The 16,123-nt window shown below is 40.7% G+C and overlaps 1 protein-coding gene across 3 annotated transcripts in view; it reads left to right on the top strand.

Annotated features, from left to right (window-relative positions):
• Positions 1 to 16,123, top strand: part of EYS (eyes shut homolog) — a 500,175-nt gene that overhangs the window by 278,149 nt on the left and 205,903 nt on the right. For all 3 annotated transcript variants that reach the window (XM_080997889.1, XM_080997888.1, XM_080997887.1), the window contains 2 exons: positions 7,606 to 7,796; positions 9,896 to 9,987. In XM_080997889.1, the coding sequence (XP_080854015.1) occupies positions 7,606 to 7,796; positions 9,896 to 9,987 (283 nt within the window). The remainder of the gene's footprint in view (positions 1 to 7,605; positions 7,797 to 9,895; positions 9,988 to 16,123) is intronic.

The raw sequence follows: 16,123 nt of genomic DNA, 5'->3' as shown, positions 1-16,123 counted from the left end.
TTGCTTTTCTTTGCCCAAGAGCCCCTTATGGGCTCCACTGAAAGTAGTTCTGGGTGTTAACCACACTTTATTGTTGGCATAGCATGCCACATTAGAGGACATTTCAACTTTGTGAGGATAAACACAGCCATAACTCTCAGCACGTCATGCAGCACAGACTTCTCTGACAGAATAAAACATAGGTTCCTTGTAATTCTGGGTTCTTGCATGGAACCAAAGGTGAGGAGTATTATATCCAAATAGCACTGTGTTTGGAAACATAGCAACTAAGGATCATTCCAGTACTTTTATTCCAGCTAGCTGAGCCAGCATGACTATAAGTACATTGTGTTCTAAAGCAAGAGGCTATGCGGAAAGCAACCTAAGAATTCAAGCCATAAATAAAGGGGGAAAGGGGGCATGTTCCAAATTGATTTGTGTGGACTTCTGAAAAGTGGAGCCACAAAAACCATACTTTTCACCAATGGTTGTTTGAGCAGTTGTGAAATATGTATTTTCAATGCCCATCTGAGAATGTTAGAAAGAATGTGGATTTCTTTGCACTTTTTTGGCATTTTGTGTCTCTTTAAATTTATTTGTATGTGTGTGTGTGAGAAAGAAAGAGAGACAGAGATCTGTATTTTTGCGATCTGGAGATGGAATAGCTGGTTCTTTGCTCAAGTGCTGCATTCATCTTTATGTGGCTCCCTTTACAGCTACAACTAGCCTAAAAGGTGGGGGGTGGGATATTGATGCTGCAGCATTTAGTGTGCAATCCTGTGCATGTCTACTCAGATGCAGCCCAACTGACTTAAATGGGACTTACTCCCAGATAAGAGACTTTCAGATCTAGTCAACCAGTTAGAATAATCAGTGTGACAGTCTTTGATCAATCAAAAAGTGCCTCCAGTCTTATTTTTTAGTGCTGATTCTTTTAATGCATAATACTTAGAAAAAGCACCATATTAGAAGAGGTATTTCACACATGGGAGAATTGTTTCACTCAAATGCAAATATTTTTCAGTGTAGGCTGCTATCCTATGCTTACTCACCTGAAATCACATCCAGGAGGACTCACTTCTGCGTAAACTTGCATAGGGTTATACTGCTCATGGATTCACTGTGCAGGAGTAAGTCCTGTTGAGTTCAATAGAGCCTACTTACTCTATAGTAAGTGTGCTGAGGTCCGCACTGCACAGCATGCAATTAACTGAATAAGATTTCCTTTACCATCTGAGAGCCCTAAAGCCACTCTGGAATACTATGAAAGTTTGAGGAAAATATGGGTTGTATTCAACATAGCACGAAGGATATTATTCCTTCATTGCAAGCATTTATGCTTTCCTGACAGAAGAATCTCCCCTCTCCCTTCCCTGTGAGCTGTTCTGTAGGGTCTCCCAAACCTCTGGAGAAGGTACTGGGGGGTTGTTGTTGTTTTTTGGGGGGGGAGTCCAGTTTCCCTAGTGGTAATAATTATGCTGACTAGAGCAACATTTTATTCAAATGCAGTCCTTTGCTTCTTTCAGTCATGTATCCATAAAAAAGCAATAATGGCATGTGGTCACAGCTACAGGTATTATATTCATTGGTAACACTAGGATTACAAAGAAAGAGATGATATGTAAATGTGATCAGAAATGCTTCTATGGTCTAATTGAAAAAGTCTTGATAAAGCACTTCAGGAAAAGAGGTGTTAAAACATTTAAAAGTAGAATTCTGTGATCTGATAAGAGGGTGGATGTTATATATCACTGTAGACCTATTTTGGTTTTATTTCTGTATATTTATTTTTTTATTCAGACATTTTGCTTAATAATATCAAAGGCAACAAATATTTCTGTGGCATTCTATAGTACTTCTTTATCCTGGGAGCTATTTACTTCCCTGGACTTTGATGAACAGTTTAAAGTGCAGATGAAAAGCTTTGATGAACCTGTTGTACCATTATGAACCCGTCCTTTCCCAGGACCTCTTCTGCTCTGAAATAATAATATTCATAAGCATGTTTGCAGCTACTACTCAATCAAACTGGTTCAGAAGCTAGTTAAAATGATCGAGAGAAAAGCACTTGTTTAGTACACATAGGCCCCACTCCCTATTTGCATATGATCTGCAAAGAGACTGCAAAAATTATGAATTGTTTACTAAAGACTGATTGCTGACTTGGCACATGTAGACTATTTCCTGCCCTTGTTTGTGTTGTGTGATTGCTCAAGTCATCTCATTAACATGGTGGCCTTTCTCTTCCATCACTGAAAACATGGATGAAACGTCTACAGATTTGAAGGGGGAAGAGGGTAGCCAAAGGCACTTAACAAATGGAGCATGGTAACACTTGCAGCACAAGCCTCTCCCTAAACATGTCCATAAGGATATTCTTCATGCTGCCCAACATAAATATGTTGGAGATGTCACTGAGGATTTTTTGTTTTGTTTTGTTTTGTTTTGTTTGCCTGAAGCATTGTAATATTTTGTGGCATTTTACCTTCTTCAGAACCACTAAAATCTTGCTTTTGTGTAAACAGAAACTGATCTGTGCTTTGCCTCTGGTTCTATGTAGAACCAAAATTTGTTTGTGCACAACCATGGTTTTACTGCTGAGGCTTAGATCCACAGGCTTCCACTGAAGGAGTGCGATAGAGAGTTGTACAATATAACTCAAGACAGGTTGAGGTTGTTATTTAAGCAACAACAGCAACCAATCATTGGTAGTTTACATTTTATTTTCACTTCTTAAAGGTCTTAGTAAAAGGGAATATTTGATTTAATGTCAGTCATTCGAATTTAAAGTGTGCACACAAACACAAAGTCTTTTGTGAAGCCATTCTATTTTGCATCATACTCCTTTTCCCTCTAAAATTTAGTATAATCTGACATACACTGTGGGCCCACCAAGCAGAAGACACATATTACCAGCCACATATTTCTAGCCTGCTGCGAACATCACAATCTCTTCCACCTTCCCTCATTTTTGTAGTCCAGGAAAGAACAAAAACAGTACCATTGTGATGGAGTCTAGTGAGCTTGAGAGTTTAACTTTTAGTGTAGATCTCATGAATGCCAACATAGTATGCCAGCACTGTATATAGTGCTATCTGCAGGTTAGGAACACAGCAACACCCCTTCCCTTGGTTCATTTAGCTGAGTCTCACTGGCAGCAGCTCTCCAGGGTTTTCGGGTAGGGATTTTTCTCATTCCTACCTGGAGATGCCAAGGATTTAACCTGAGACATTCTGCAGGCAAGGCTGGTGGTCTGCCATGGATCTATGGCCCTTTTTCACAGGTGGAGAGGGCCCATGAGCCTGGTGTCTCTGGTGGGCTCTTTGCTGCTGCTGCTAACACCAAATTCAGCATTTCTTTGCCTTTGGCCCCACTCCACACCATCGCCCAGTGTGAGAGGGTATGGTGGGCAGATGCTGCTCCTTCTCCTTGCTTTAGTAGGGCAGGAGAACAGGCAGTAGTAGCAAGGAAGAAGGGGATCAGGAAACTCCGGAGGCCTATGGTGCATCCCTTGTCTCCGCACATTACCAATGATGCCTACCTGTGATGTTGCTTTGACTATAGCCTCCTGACCTCTAGGACATTTAGGCATGGCAACTAGGTATGGCACCAAAGTCAAGGAGCCCTGCATGGCTAAGTTTCCCCTCCCCAAGCTGTGCCTTCTTCAGACAGTGGCAGTCACTGCTACCAGCTATGTTGATGACCACCAGTTAATGGTGATTAGATGATTAAAAGATAAATTCATGATGATTAGATAAATTCATGGTTAAGTTTTTTTGTTTTTTTTATTCCAGTGATTTTATTAGACCTTTCAGTGGCAGCCAATCCAGGTTGTTTTTAGATCAGCCTGGGAGCCGGCTGTTTCCATGGCTTCCACAGTGTTTAGTATCAGATTTTCTGTAGGTGTGTTGAAAATGGGTAGGGTGTTTAGTTTGAATTTCTGCATGTAGGAGTTCCAAAATGCCCAACTGGCTTTATTTTGTTAAGTCAGCTTTTTATTCAGTTTCTATCCAGTTTCTTAATGACAACTGGGAGTAAGAGTTAATAATAGTTTTTTAAAAAAAACAAAACTCCACTGAATAATAAAAACAAAACGTGTGAACCAGCTAAGATAAAAACTCTCCTGCTAAAAAGATGAGGGCAGGCTTATAGGGCTACTCCTATATTTGTAGTTTTTGTGTTCTCTGGTTTTAAGCAAAGTGCTATTTTCTCTTCTGTTTCCATTTGTAATCTACTCAAGTAGAAGCAGCCAGATTTTTGAACATTTAATGTACTGTGAAATTCTGCTCAGTGCTACTTGGGTGACTACAATCCATATATGCTTTTATCAAGCACCTTTTGTGTCCTCCTGTGATATGGGGTGCAGGGAAATTAAAATGTCAAAATAAAAAATTCGTTGTTCAAATAGTCATGAAGCGTGAGCCAGAAAGCCACTACTTCACATCTCATATCAGTCATAAACTCAGAAGGTGGTTTTAGGCAAATCCGGCTTCTGCAGCCATTTGCAATCATAAAAATGAACTACCTTACAGGCCTGTTGTAAGTATTACTTAAATAAAGTATGTGAAAAAACTTGTATAGTATAATACCAACAATAAAAGCAATGAAATTTCATGTTGGAAAAGTCACACAAAATATTCACCTCATGTAAAATCTTTTCAAGGGTTTAAGTTTTCAAAACAATTGTCCACAAACACTAAAGGAGATTACTTCTTTCTTTCTTTTTACATATTCGAAAACTGTAGCAGTTGATCGCATAGAAAAACCACGTAGCTATCCTTCTGAAATTTGGGGAGATTGATGCCCTCAGAAGAGGCAACATTGCATGAAATCTTCCTCCAATTCCACCCCCAAATTTTAAGAAGTTATGGACATTTCGTTTTAAAAAAGAACATCCATGTCTGCACATTTCATCAAAAGAAAGAAGACTCTAGCTAATTTTCATTAATTCCCAGTAGTGGAGAAATGAAGCAGCCTTGCATGAACCCTTAGCTGAATTAGGCAGCCTATGAAGCACCTCAAACCAAGTCAAACTGCTTCCCAATATACCAAATCAGGGTCCAAACAATATATTGAAGTCTGTGCACGCCTCTATTTCTGACATAAGTCAATATTGTCCTGGGCAAATGGACTTATCCATGCACCATTTAGCTGTTTTCCAGTGTTCCAATTGCTTTGTTCCAGATATTTGTTTTCCTTGCTCCAAGCTACCAACTGAGAGTGCTACGTAAAAGGTTAGAGGAAATGCTAAGGGTTTTGATATGTAGAACAATAAACTCAAGGGCTTGTTGAGGACAATTTAGAGAGCGATTAGATGCTACTAGAGGGCAGGGCTTGTCAACCTTAGACGCTGTGCAGAAGGAGAAATTGCAGCAGGTGAAGCTTGTAATTGCATAGTCCTACAGGGCTGAGAAAACCTACTGAAATTCCCTCTTCTGAACAACTATTATGGCACAGAAGCCTTTGAACTTATTGGAGCTCTTTTCTTCTTGCTTTGATGCTTGAGGGGAGCTGAGACTGCCATTTGATTCCAATGTATACATTGGGTGATGGCTTCAATGATGTGAGTTCTGAAAGCACAAGGATGTGTCACTTACTTTTGGTTGGTTTGTTAAATGCCAGAAATACTTTCATTGTGAAATAAGGGGGCAATTGTTCCATTTGTGAAATAAATAGTGCCTTTTTTAACATGAAATGTGCCAAGGGGGCCATGCTGAAATAGAGTGGCATGCAAAACAGTGGCAGTAATTGAGTGCAGAGAAATTTCTTGCAAGAATGTCTGGCACCCCATGTTTTGAGCTATAGCTCTTCACCGGGGTACTGCTCCAACAAAAGATAGTGTGTGAATCTCAAAGCATGAGAATCACAAATACAGAACACAATATAGAGCAATTGTTCAAAAGAACTAAAGTATCATTCATTATCTTCTCAGATCTATAGGAAGAATAAAATAGACCTTCAGTAGGTGCATTTTGTAGTGTGGGTGACAAAGTGTTGTATGTAGCTCAAAACCTCTTTTGGTTTTATATATTCTTGTAATAAACCTGCCTTTGCATGTACCGTAAATATCAGCTATGGGCTGGATCCAGAGTAATCCAGTTGTGGACAAGCTAAAAACAGCCTCACCATTTCATTGCGGTTTTCACAGCTGGTGAGCTGGGACTCAGAGAACAGCTGTGAAGGCACAACTTAGTAGTGAGCAGTAAAGGTAGCATCTACACTGTTTAGGGATCATAGCAGCCAACTCTCAAGGGCCAATGTCCCTTCGGCCCCCACAATAAAATATTAGAGGGGTCCAGTCCCCACACCAAGTTGATGGCATAGCCATTCAAATAGTGTGTGTGTGTGACTGATCATCTTGTGATTGATTATGTGGGGTGGGGCTTACCTGCTCCTCCCCGTTTGTTCGAGTTACCACCCCTGCTAGGGATTGCAGTTGTAGACGAGTTGCAGAAAGTGAAGGAAAGTTGTTGTCCACAATTTCTACATTAGTATTTTCCCCATCACATTTTGGCTAGCTCTGAAAGCATAAATAGTTTCCCTATCTGTCCTTAGGTATTTTCGCTAAGTTTGTCCTCAGTTTGCCCTTACATGGGGCCTTATAAAGTTCTCTGGTTGGAGAACAGGGAGTGGTATTTAAACCATAATGCTTCGTTATTGAATTTGGAACGAAAAGGAATTTGCCTCTGTGTTGCCTTGCTCTTGGCATTGCTGCTATAAAAATTGCCATCAGTGCTCATGGTAGAACCAAAGGTGCTGAAATCTGTGAACTCCTTTGAAGCCTGAAAGTAAGACATGCCCTCAAAAGGCAGTCATATTGAAAAGGATTCAGTTAAATTCAGGGAAAAAAATTATTTATGCATATGTATACATCATACATAGTGGGATTTTCAAAGATCATAGGAATGAAATGTATGAGGAAATGCATTGATACATATTTTCAGAAACAAGAAATGTTCTTTCTATTTTGTTATCTTTCAGCATCCCTTGAACATTCTTTGTGAAAAGATCTAAATAATTCTAATTCTATGTAGTTCTTCTTGTGAAATGAGAATATTTCTCTGCTTGAATAAACTGTTAAAACGATCATGACTGGCCCATTGACCAACTGATACTCAGTTGTTTAACTCAGTGGTGTCAGGTCTGAAGATGTGCCTATCTATGTGGCCAGGTCAGTGGTTTCACTGGTGTTATCAATTTGACATTTTACAAAAAGAAAAAGGAAACATTTAATACTACGGATGCTCACATTGGTCAATATCTGCAGTTGCTCAGTTTTCTTGCATGTGATTAATAGAGAATTCAGTACCAAAGGAACCCTATTGCGTTCACCTATTGTGTGCAAACACCAGGAACAGGCAGCTCAGGACAGGTAGTCCAAGGATGTTACAAAGAGTGCTGTCATCACTGCTGCATAATAGGCAGTAATCAGAAGGTACCATTCTTCCACATCATTGAATCTCTCTGCTTGTAAAACAATCCACTTGCTGATTTCTGCCTGTTTTTCAGCACTGAATGCACAGGAACTCTGCCAACAAAACCTTCAGAGTCCTAGATTCTATTTCTTTGCCTCAGTGGTAGGTAATCAACTAATGTGCATTCTTAATTCTCCCCCCTCCCCAATAGATTCTAGCTATATCCAATACCAAGGGAATTCTTACATGGAATTTGAGGGTTTTCGTTTGCAACCACAAAACAACATCAGTTTAGAATTCCAGACCTTCAGCTTCGAAGGAACCATTCTTTATATTGAACAGAACCCAAGAACAGTGGGACATTTCGTTATTCAACTTTCTGTCAAACATGGGACCTTACAGGTAATGTTTCAAATTATTGTTTAAAGTACAGTTTGAGCTTCCCCACACCACACCACCAGCAGCTAATACATTTGGGTACCCATGGATGTAATTAAGTGTTTAGAAACAGTTCTTTTAAAATGATGGTGGTGGTGGTAATGATGTCACTGTTTATATTGCCCCCTTTCCGAATCCTGTTATAAGTGGTAATTATGACACCTGGGGATAATATTCATGCATGATAAGGGAGGGAAGCTGTGTGGGCATTGATAACAACAGTTCACATGAAAAATGTACAGGAATAGAATGTGGCAGAAGAATGTGGCCCTGCTTCATGATCGGTAGTTCATGGACTCTCAGATGAAAACAAAATACCAGTAATATACTGAGTTAACCTATTAGGTACATCATAAATATATTAAAGTCCTCAATATCCCAGTTATTCAAAGGTTTAATAAAAAGTACATCCACCTGGTTCTAATGACCCCCCCCCCCCAAAGCCCATCTTGAGTGCCTTAATGGAACTATCATTTCCCGGACTCCCTTATAGGGGAACCAAGATGGACAAACTGGTTTCCATTTCTAGTGTGGACTTGCCTATGACTGTCTGGCATTACCCAATCTGGTGCTCTCTAGGACATGTTAGATTACACCTGGATGGCACCAGTTTGGCCTAATTGATCTTGTAATAAAGGGGTTTTTTGAATTTTGGCAGAACACAGAAATGTACACTTTTGTCATATCATATACACATTTATTTCTTCCTGCACATAATCCACTAAAGGGACTTGCTTTAAAATTATCTTGCTGTGCAGCAGTAGCTATAGCAGTATTTATTTGCAGTATATTTTTATTGCACAGTAAATGGGTAGAATTTCCAGTTTTCCTGGATTGAGACTAAAAATTATGTCTTCTGATATGTATAAGAACTGCTCATTGTCTTTACATTTATAATGAAAAGATTAATAAAGAAATAAGCCCATATAGTTGCGGAGATGTGGCTGTTCCAGAAAATTTTGAATTGAGGAAAATTTTGTATCAGAAAACTTTCAGATGCCACAGCAAAGAAAGCAAAATACTTCGACACTGCTAAGCTCGCCTGATATTGAAGTTGTCATCCATTCATTGTAACCCATGAAGTTATTCCTATAGGAAAATAAACCCCTAGAAAAATGTCTGCCTCGTGTCACTGCGCGGATGTTAAAAAAGGAGTTTGCAGTACTGAAAAACACATAAAACCTACGGGAAGCTCCCGGTGTTATTTGTGTCTGTATGAGAAGAATCATGGCTTCCACAAGCATTGTGTGAAGGAAGAGCCTTCAGTCCCCAGATCCTATTTCAGAGCGCTTGTGATTTACTTATTGGCACACAGACAAATAGATCAGCTCCTGCTTTTCATTAATTCACATTAATGGATACCACAGAGTGCAATTAAAGACATGATTCTACACAGCACGCATTGCCCAATGATGCTTTCCCATTTGCACAATGGGGCTTCTGCTTTCTCCTTTCCCAACCAACTGGAGCAGATTTCGAGGGCATGCAGTGGGAGCTGCAGGGGGGAGGAAAAGGAGAAGGCAGATGCCCACTTGTGCTATGTTTGCTCTCACCCAGTATATACAAATTAGCTAAACACCACACAGGTATGTAAAGTGTGGATTAGCAAGGACGCTGACTTTCAGCGCTGTTAATGCTGAAGGTAATAGTCTACGAAAGGATCATCAGAAAATGAAGTTGATTTACTCATTCCTAATCTTATTTGCAGCAAAGGAACATGGATTTCCTATTCAGTTACTGGCTTAGACATCTAATAGCAATATTTATGTTTTGATCAAAGTTTTTTGGTGCTAGCTGGCTTGGCCCCGAGTTGCATAAGCACAGGAATTGTCCTTCTCTGTCCGTTAAAAATGTGAACTTCAGTGTGCATACAAGCATCTGCCACTGAATGTACTGTGTGGTTTTAGATGAACAAAAGAAACCCCTGCATGCATATCTGCCATGGGGAAGGGAAGCATTTCCTCTTGTGTCCTGATTTCACTCATTTGTGTTTCAGCTTTTAAAAATTACTGATGCTTTGCAATTACAATAAATTATCTCCCCTCCCCGCTTCCTTTATTCAGTACCAATTTGTATGCGACAGCGTAGGAGAAATTAGAAACATCAGTACTAATGTGAGAGTGGATGATGGACAGAAATACAGAGTGCGCGTTAGGTAAGTCTATTCACTTATTTCTTTGTTTTGCCATTCACAGTGTCTGAGTTTGTCATAGAGGATAATGGGCCAATTGATCAGTTCAGTCTGCAAGGTTATCCTGGTTCACACCCTGAGATGCAGACCTAACATTAATGAAGTCAATTGAAACTTGACCTCGACTTCAGCGAAGTGCAATACCAATTATCATGGGAACGATGTAATTAATTAAGATTTGTGACTTGTTCCCATCCCAGAAGGATCACAGCAAGAAACAGTTATTTTCAAAGAAACAATATCCAGCTTGTAGGCTTTTTATAACCTTCAGAGGCCACTGGCTGTTCCAAATAAATGGGCAGTTGATTTGCAAGAGTTTAACAGCCCTAACTAGGATCTCCATCCAAACCAGCTGTGGGGAACCTGTGGCCTTTCAGATGGCGTTGGACTCCAACCCCCAAGTGCTGCAGCCAGCATGACCAAAGTTCAGGGGTGATGGGAATCACAGCCCAGGAATATCTGGAGGGACACAGGTTCCCCACACCAAATCTAAACTATTGTGTGAAACCAATAGTTTTACTTATCATTAACCGTTGTTCAAGTTGATGCAGAACACTGAACTGGGGTTAAAGTATAAAGCCAACAATGGAAGAAAGGGACAATGTGCTACACAGAGGGGAACAGAGGAGCAGAGGAAGTGAATGTTGCTGGCTCCTGATGCACTAGCATTATGCTTGCACCAGACCACAGTGTTGAAGTCCTGCTGACAGCTTGATGCCCCTTTCCCCACAATCAAGCACATGGTGTCATCTTATTTATTAACCTGGGACAGTATGGTACAGTGAATTCCAATGGAGCAGAATACTTAAAAATTCAATAAGCAAGTTAACTGAGCAATAAGATGTGGCAGGAGCATATTGTTCATTTTAAAAAATGGCAGTTTTGCTGCCTTAAGACTGAGACCGTAAGGCCAGGTGCCTTTCTCCACCACTGCTTATCATTAGTAGACACTATCACACACCATGAAGTTTCTTATTGGAATTATAAAATGTTAATTTTGAGAGAAAGCATGCAGGGCAGATAGAGCTAACAGCTTTTAAAGGTAGGACATGAACTCTGTCTGGTTAGATTAAAGCCATCTCTACTAGTTTCAAAATGCTAATGTTGATACTAATGGGTTCCGTTCAAAAGAATGAAAAAAGCTTATGCTTTTCTTTAGAAATTTGCTGCTTGCGTACTAATGCACATCTCATCCTTGTGGTTGCAATGGCATTTAACACTCTGTTTAGGGGCAAATCTCACTTTCTACTTATGTGCCCCCAAACCATGGCTCCTCCTCATACAACCTGGCACCAGGTAAAGGCAACTCTCTTCCTCCAGGCCTTTGAGTAGGCTTAGTGACTATTTGAGAAAGCAACAACAGACAGATGAGTCAATGCTATGTGTTAATTGTGGTTTGTTTTTTTCTGCATTATTGCTACCCACCCCAGGATCACTTGTGAAGACAGGTGAAATATAAGTGTTACACAGTTTCTAAAGAATAAAAAGGATATAAGTGAATGGTTATCTCTGACAATACTGGTCAGTCAGACATTCAGTCCTCCCAAATATCAAAAATGTGTTTCCCAGCTAACTGAAATGGATGGGATGACATAGGTTTGCCAACTGAAAATGGTAGCCTTCACATGCTTACAATGTGTAGCTATGGAAACATGGGGGGGGGCAGAGGTGGCCCTTCCATGAGGTAGGGAAGAAGCAGGTGCCTCAGGCGGCAGACGTGCAAGAGACAGCTCTCTGCCTGCCCGTCCCTCCACTCCTGCTACTGGTGAAATGCCCCCTTTTACCGGGAGTGTTCCGGCAGGCTACTTTGCCGCTCGTCTTTAATGCCCCTGGGATGGAGAAGGTGAAAAAGCCATGGTCCAACTGGTTTCATACATCTGAACATGGAAAAACAGTTTAAAACTTGTAGACCGTACTTGATGCTCAGGAAACATATATATACAGCACTTCAAATTGTTCAGAATGTTCCACTTGCGTTGTCTGGGTAATGTTTTTAACAGCACAGTAAGGGAGGTCCGTATTTTTTCATTCACACCATGCAGATGGGACAGGGAGGGAGAGAGAGAGGTTTGCCTGAAGCCAACTGGTTAGGTTGTGACAGAGCTGAGATTTGAACAGGGGCACTCCAGATCTGCAGCTCACTCACTTAGTCACTATGCTAGAGTCTCATGACATCCATGTAATGCAGTGGATTGATGCATAATTAGACTGATAAGTGTAATTAATTTGGAGTCTTTCTCTAATTAAGCAATGGTTTAAATGGATTGACGTAGAAGGTAAATAAATGAAAGCTAATATATTCTGGGTGTGCATCAAGATCAAATGGGAGCAATCAAGGAAGACGGTTAACTGGCTTTTAAAAAAAGAAAGAAAGAAAGAAAGACTGCTCAGAGCAGCTGGTTCTTTCAGATTATAGTACAAGAAGAAAACTTCTGCTACAAGGTATTGCTTTTATGGCACACAGGAAAATTATGGCATTATGGCACATTATTCAATTTGATGTGGCATTATTCAATTTGATGTGGCATTATCATGTATGACAATTAAGCTGCAATATTATCTGGGCATTAAACATGCTAATACCAAAAAGAAATTGCCGTGAAAGGGCCTTCAGAAAATCATGATAACCAAGTCACTTTATTCCCAGTATATCTATTTCTATATTTTCAATTGACTTGATTAACCTGTGGAGTAAATTTTGGGAGTGTTATTTTGATCTTAGTCTTTTTTTCACAGATGAATGGATTAGCAGATGGGCTAATAACCTCACTTCCTGGGGGTAATGTCACACATTAGTAAATGTCATAAATACTTCATCCTCCAAGAATAGTTTCAAGTATCTTTTTATTGGGGGTTGGTGGTGAGTGTACGCAATAAAGGAATTGGATTTAATGGCACAAAACCCTCAAGCAAAGCCGTCATTTCACATTATGCTGATTTCCTGAAACTACCCAGTCCTTTTTTTTAGAAGTCTTGACAACACACCAGCAACAATGAATTCAGGATTAAAGGTAAAGGTAAAGGGACCCCTGACATTAGGTCCAGTCACGGGCGACTCTGGGGTTGCAGCGCTCATCTCGCTTTATTGGCCGAGGGAGCGGGCGTACAGCTTCCGGGTCATGTGGCCAGCATGACTAAGCCTCTTCTGGCGAACCAGAGCAGCACACAGAAACGCCGTTTACCTTCCCGCCGGAGGGATACCTATTTATCTACTTGCACTTTGACGTGCTTTAGAAGTGCTAGGTTGGCAGGAGCTGGGACCAAGCAATGGGAGCTCACCCCGTTGTGGGGATTTGAACCGCCGCCCTTTTGATCGGCAAGCCCTAGGCTCTGTGGTTTAACCAGCAACAATGAATTCAGGGTTACCAGAGTCAAATAACCATACAGATTGATTTGGGAAACAATGTAAATTCCCTCACCCTGTCATGGTGATTATCAAAATAATGTTACCTGATGTATGGCTCACAAATCTTGATGCTCCTGGGAACATTTTTCCACTGCCAATTACATGGCACATACATCCCAGTCCAGGTTGGCAGGCTATGCTGACACAGTTCCTTCAGTTCTCAGATTTACAGAATATATGAGCCCCATTCAAACTTGCTTCCAGCACTGTCAAAGAGTTTACTTCCTTGGGATGTCTTCCTATGGCACTCCTCTAAGCATTTTGAGACAGGAATCATATTAGTGGGGTCAGGAGTGTGGTACTTTCAGAGTTCATCCTTGCCGGGTCGTGAAAGGGACACCGCTGATCACTGAGTATCTGTAAATTCATTCTATGATATATGTATTTATCTTAAGCCTTTTCTTAGTACATATCTTTGTGTATGTATACATGCATTTTAAAATCTCCACTATACAGTGGAACCTTGGTTCTCAAATGGCTTAGTTGACAAACAGATTGGCTCCCGAATGCCAAAAACCCAGAAGTAAGATATAAGATATGATGATAGCCTTGATGCTTGAGAACAGTGACAAATTGCACACCCAATACAGTATGTGAGGATCTCCCTGACTGACCAGAAGTTCAGTGGTTATCGCCTTTGACAGTGCTCATCTTACATGATAGATTATGTAGAGGCTTGTGAGGGGAGCAGAATACAGTTTTATCCTACTAAGCCTGATTCAGAGTAGACTGATTGAAATTAATGAACCTAAGTTAACCTGTCTATTAATTTAAATGGGTCTATTCTCAGTAGGTAAAGATAAAGGACCTCTGGACAGTTGCGGAGCTTCATGCTCTGGCACCGGGGGGTGGAGAGCAGGCAAGGGCGGGGCTGGCGTGCATCCCGGGGGCATGGCATGCCGCCCACAGGGGCGTGGCCTGCATCCTAGGTGAGTGGCATGCCGCCTGCAGGGGCAGCCACAATGGCACCCCACCGGGGTCGTGCTGCCTGGGGCGGTGCACTCCCCCCACACTCCTCTTCCTCTGCCAGTGCCCCTGGAGGGTTAAGTCTTGTTGTTTGTTGTTGTTTAGTCGTTTAGTCATGTCTGACTCTTCGTGACCACATGGACCAGAGCACGCCCTTAACTATGGTGTGCAGTGCTCATTTAGCTTCAGGCTGGGGGAGCTAGCATTTGTCCGCAAACAGCTTTTGGGGCCATGTGGCCAGCATGACTAAACTGCTTCTAGTGCAATGGGACACCATGAAAAGTGTCAGAGCGCATGGAAACACTGTTTACCTTCCCACCGCAGTAGTACCTATTTACAGTGGTGCCCCGCAAGACGAATGCCTCGCAAGACGGAAAACCCGCTAGACGAAAGGGTTTTCCGTTTTTCAATGCGCTTCGCAGGACGAATTTCCATATGGGCTTGCTTCGCAATACGAAAATGTCTTGCGAGTCTTGAGATTTTTTTTCCGCTTCCCCCCCCCTTTTTCTAAGCCGCTAAGCCTTTAATAGCCTTTTAGCAGCTAAGCCACTAAGCCTTTAATAGCCGCTAAACCGCTAATAGCGCTAATCCGCTAAGCTGCTAATAGGGTTGCTTTGCAAGACGAAAAAACCGCTAGACGAAGAGACTCGCGGAATGGATTAATTTCGTCTTGCGAGGCACCACTGTATCTGCTTGTTCTGGTATGCTTTTGAACTGCTGGGTTGGCAGTAAGAACACCACTGGCTACAACCTCAAACACACTTGACACCAGACAAATTTGAGGACTGGTCAGATCAATACTGTGGCCCCTGGGACACCTTCCCCGGACCCAGGCCTTAAAAATAAAGCATCTTAGTATTATTCAGTTCCACACTTTCTGTCCAGCAACTCCCACACCCTTGTTTTCTTATACTATATGGTTCCAAAAATAGTCTTTATAAAGAGTTGTAGGGATTCATTAGAAGAAACCCCTGTGCGTGGGGTGCTTTTTATTATCATTATAATATCCCATAGGTAATTATTGGGAAAGTTCATTTGAGTTGAGGAAGAACAAGCAATTGCTATTTCTACAAACTTAATTGAACAAGATGTAGGTAATTACATTTAATTGATCATAATGGAGTTAATAACAACCTAATAATGCCAATTAGTTGATACTATCCATTGTTTTATCGCCTTTCGAAGATAAAAGCTTAATGAGGCTATTATGCTATATTTTGACACAAATCACGTAATAGATCTTTTACAAATTGGGAGCATCAAAAGAGGAGTTTAGGCCTGAAGATTCAATATCATCATCAGAACAAATCTTTAGGCTAGCATATATATTTTTTCTGGTTCAGGAATTATCATTGAGAATTAACTCACTTCTGGAATATTTCTGTCATAGTTTCAAACTTTACTTTGTATCAAGGATCAATAATTCATTTCTATTATAATTAAAATTCTGCCACTACTAATAATGATGAATATGCAAAATTCTGAAATTTTTATTTCATTCAAGAATTTCAGTTACAGATTTATCTCTGCAAATGTTCATCTTCAATTAGGTTTCATTTTGTCATTCATAGGAAATTACACTACCTTGGATCAGAATGCACAGTAATGTCACTTCTTTGTTTTCTCAAAGTTCTTTTTAATGGACAAAATAGTATTGTCAGTATCCTGTATATTAACAGCAAGGACTCAGTTACATTAGTAAAGAAAAAGCATTTAATATGCATTACA

This window comes from Podarcis pityusensis (genome assembly GCF_964106645.2).
Source record: "Podarcis pityusensis genome assembly, chromosome: 3".
Lineage (NCBI taxonomy): Eukaryota > Metazoa > Chordata > Lepidosauria > Squamata > Lacertidae > Podarcis > Podarcis pityusensis.
Note: the sequence above shows the minus strand (reverse complement) of the source record. Positions and strands in the feature narration are given on the sequence as shown.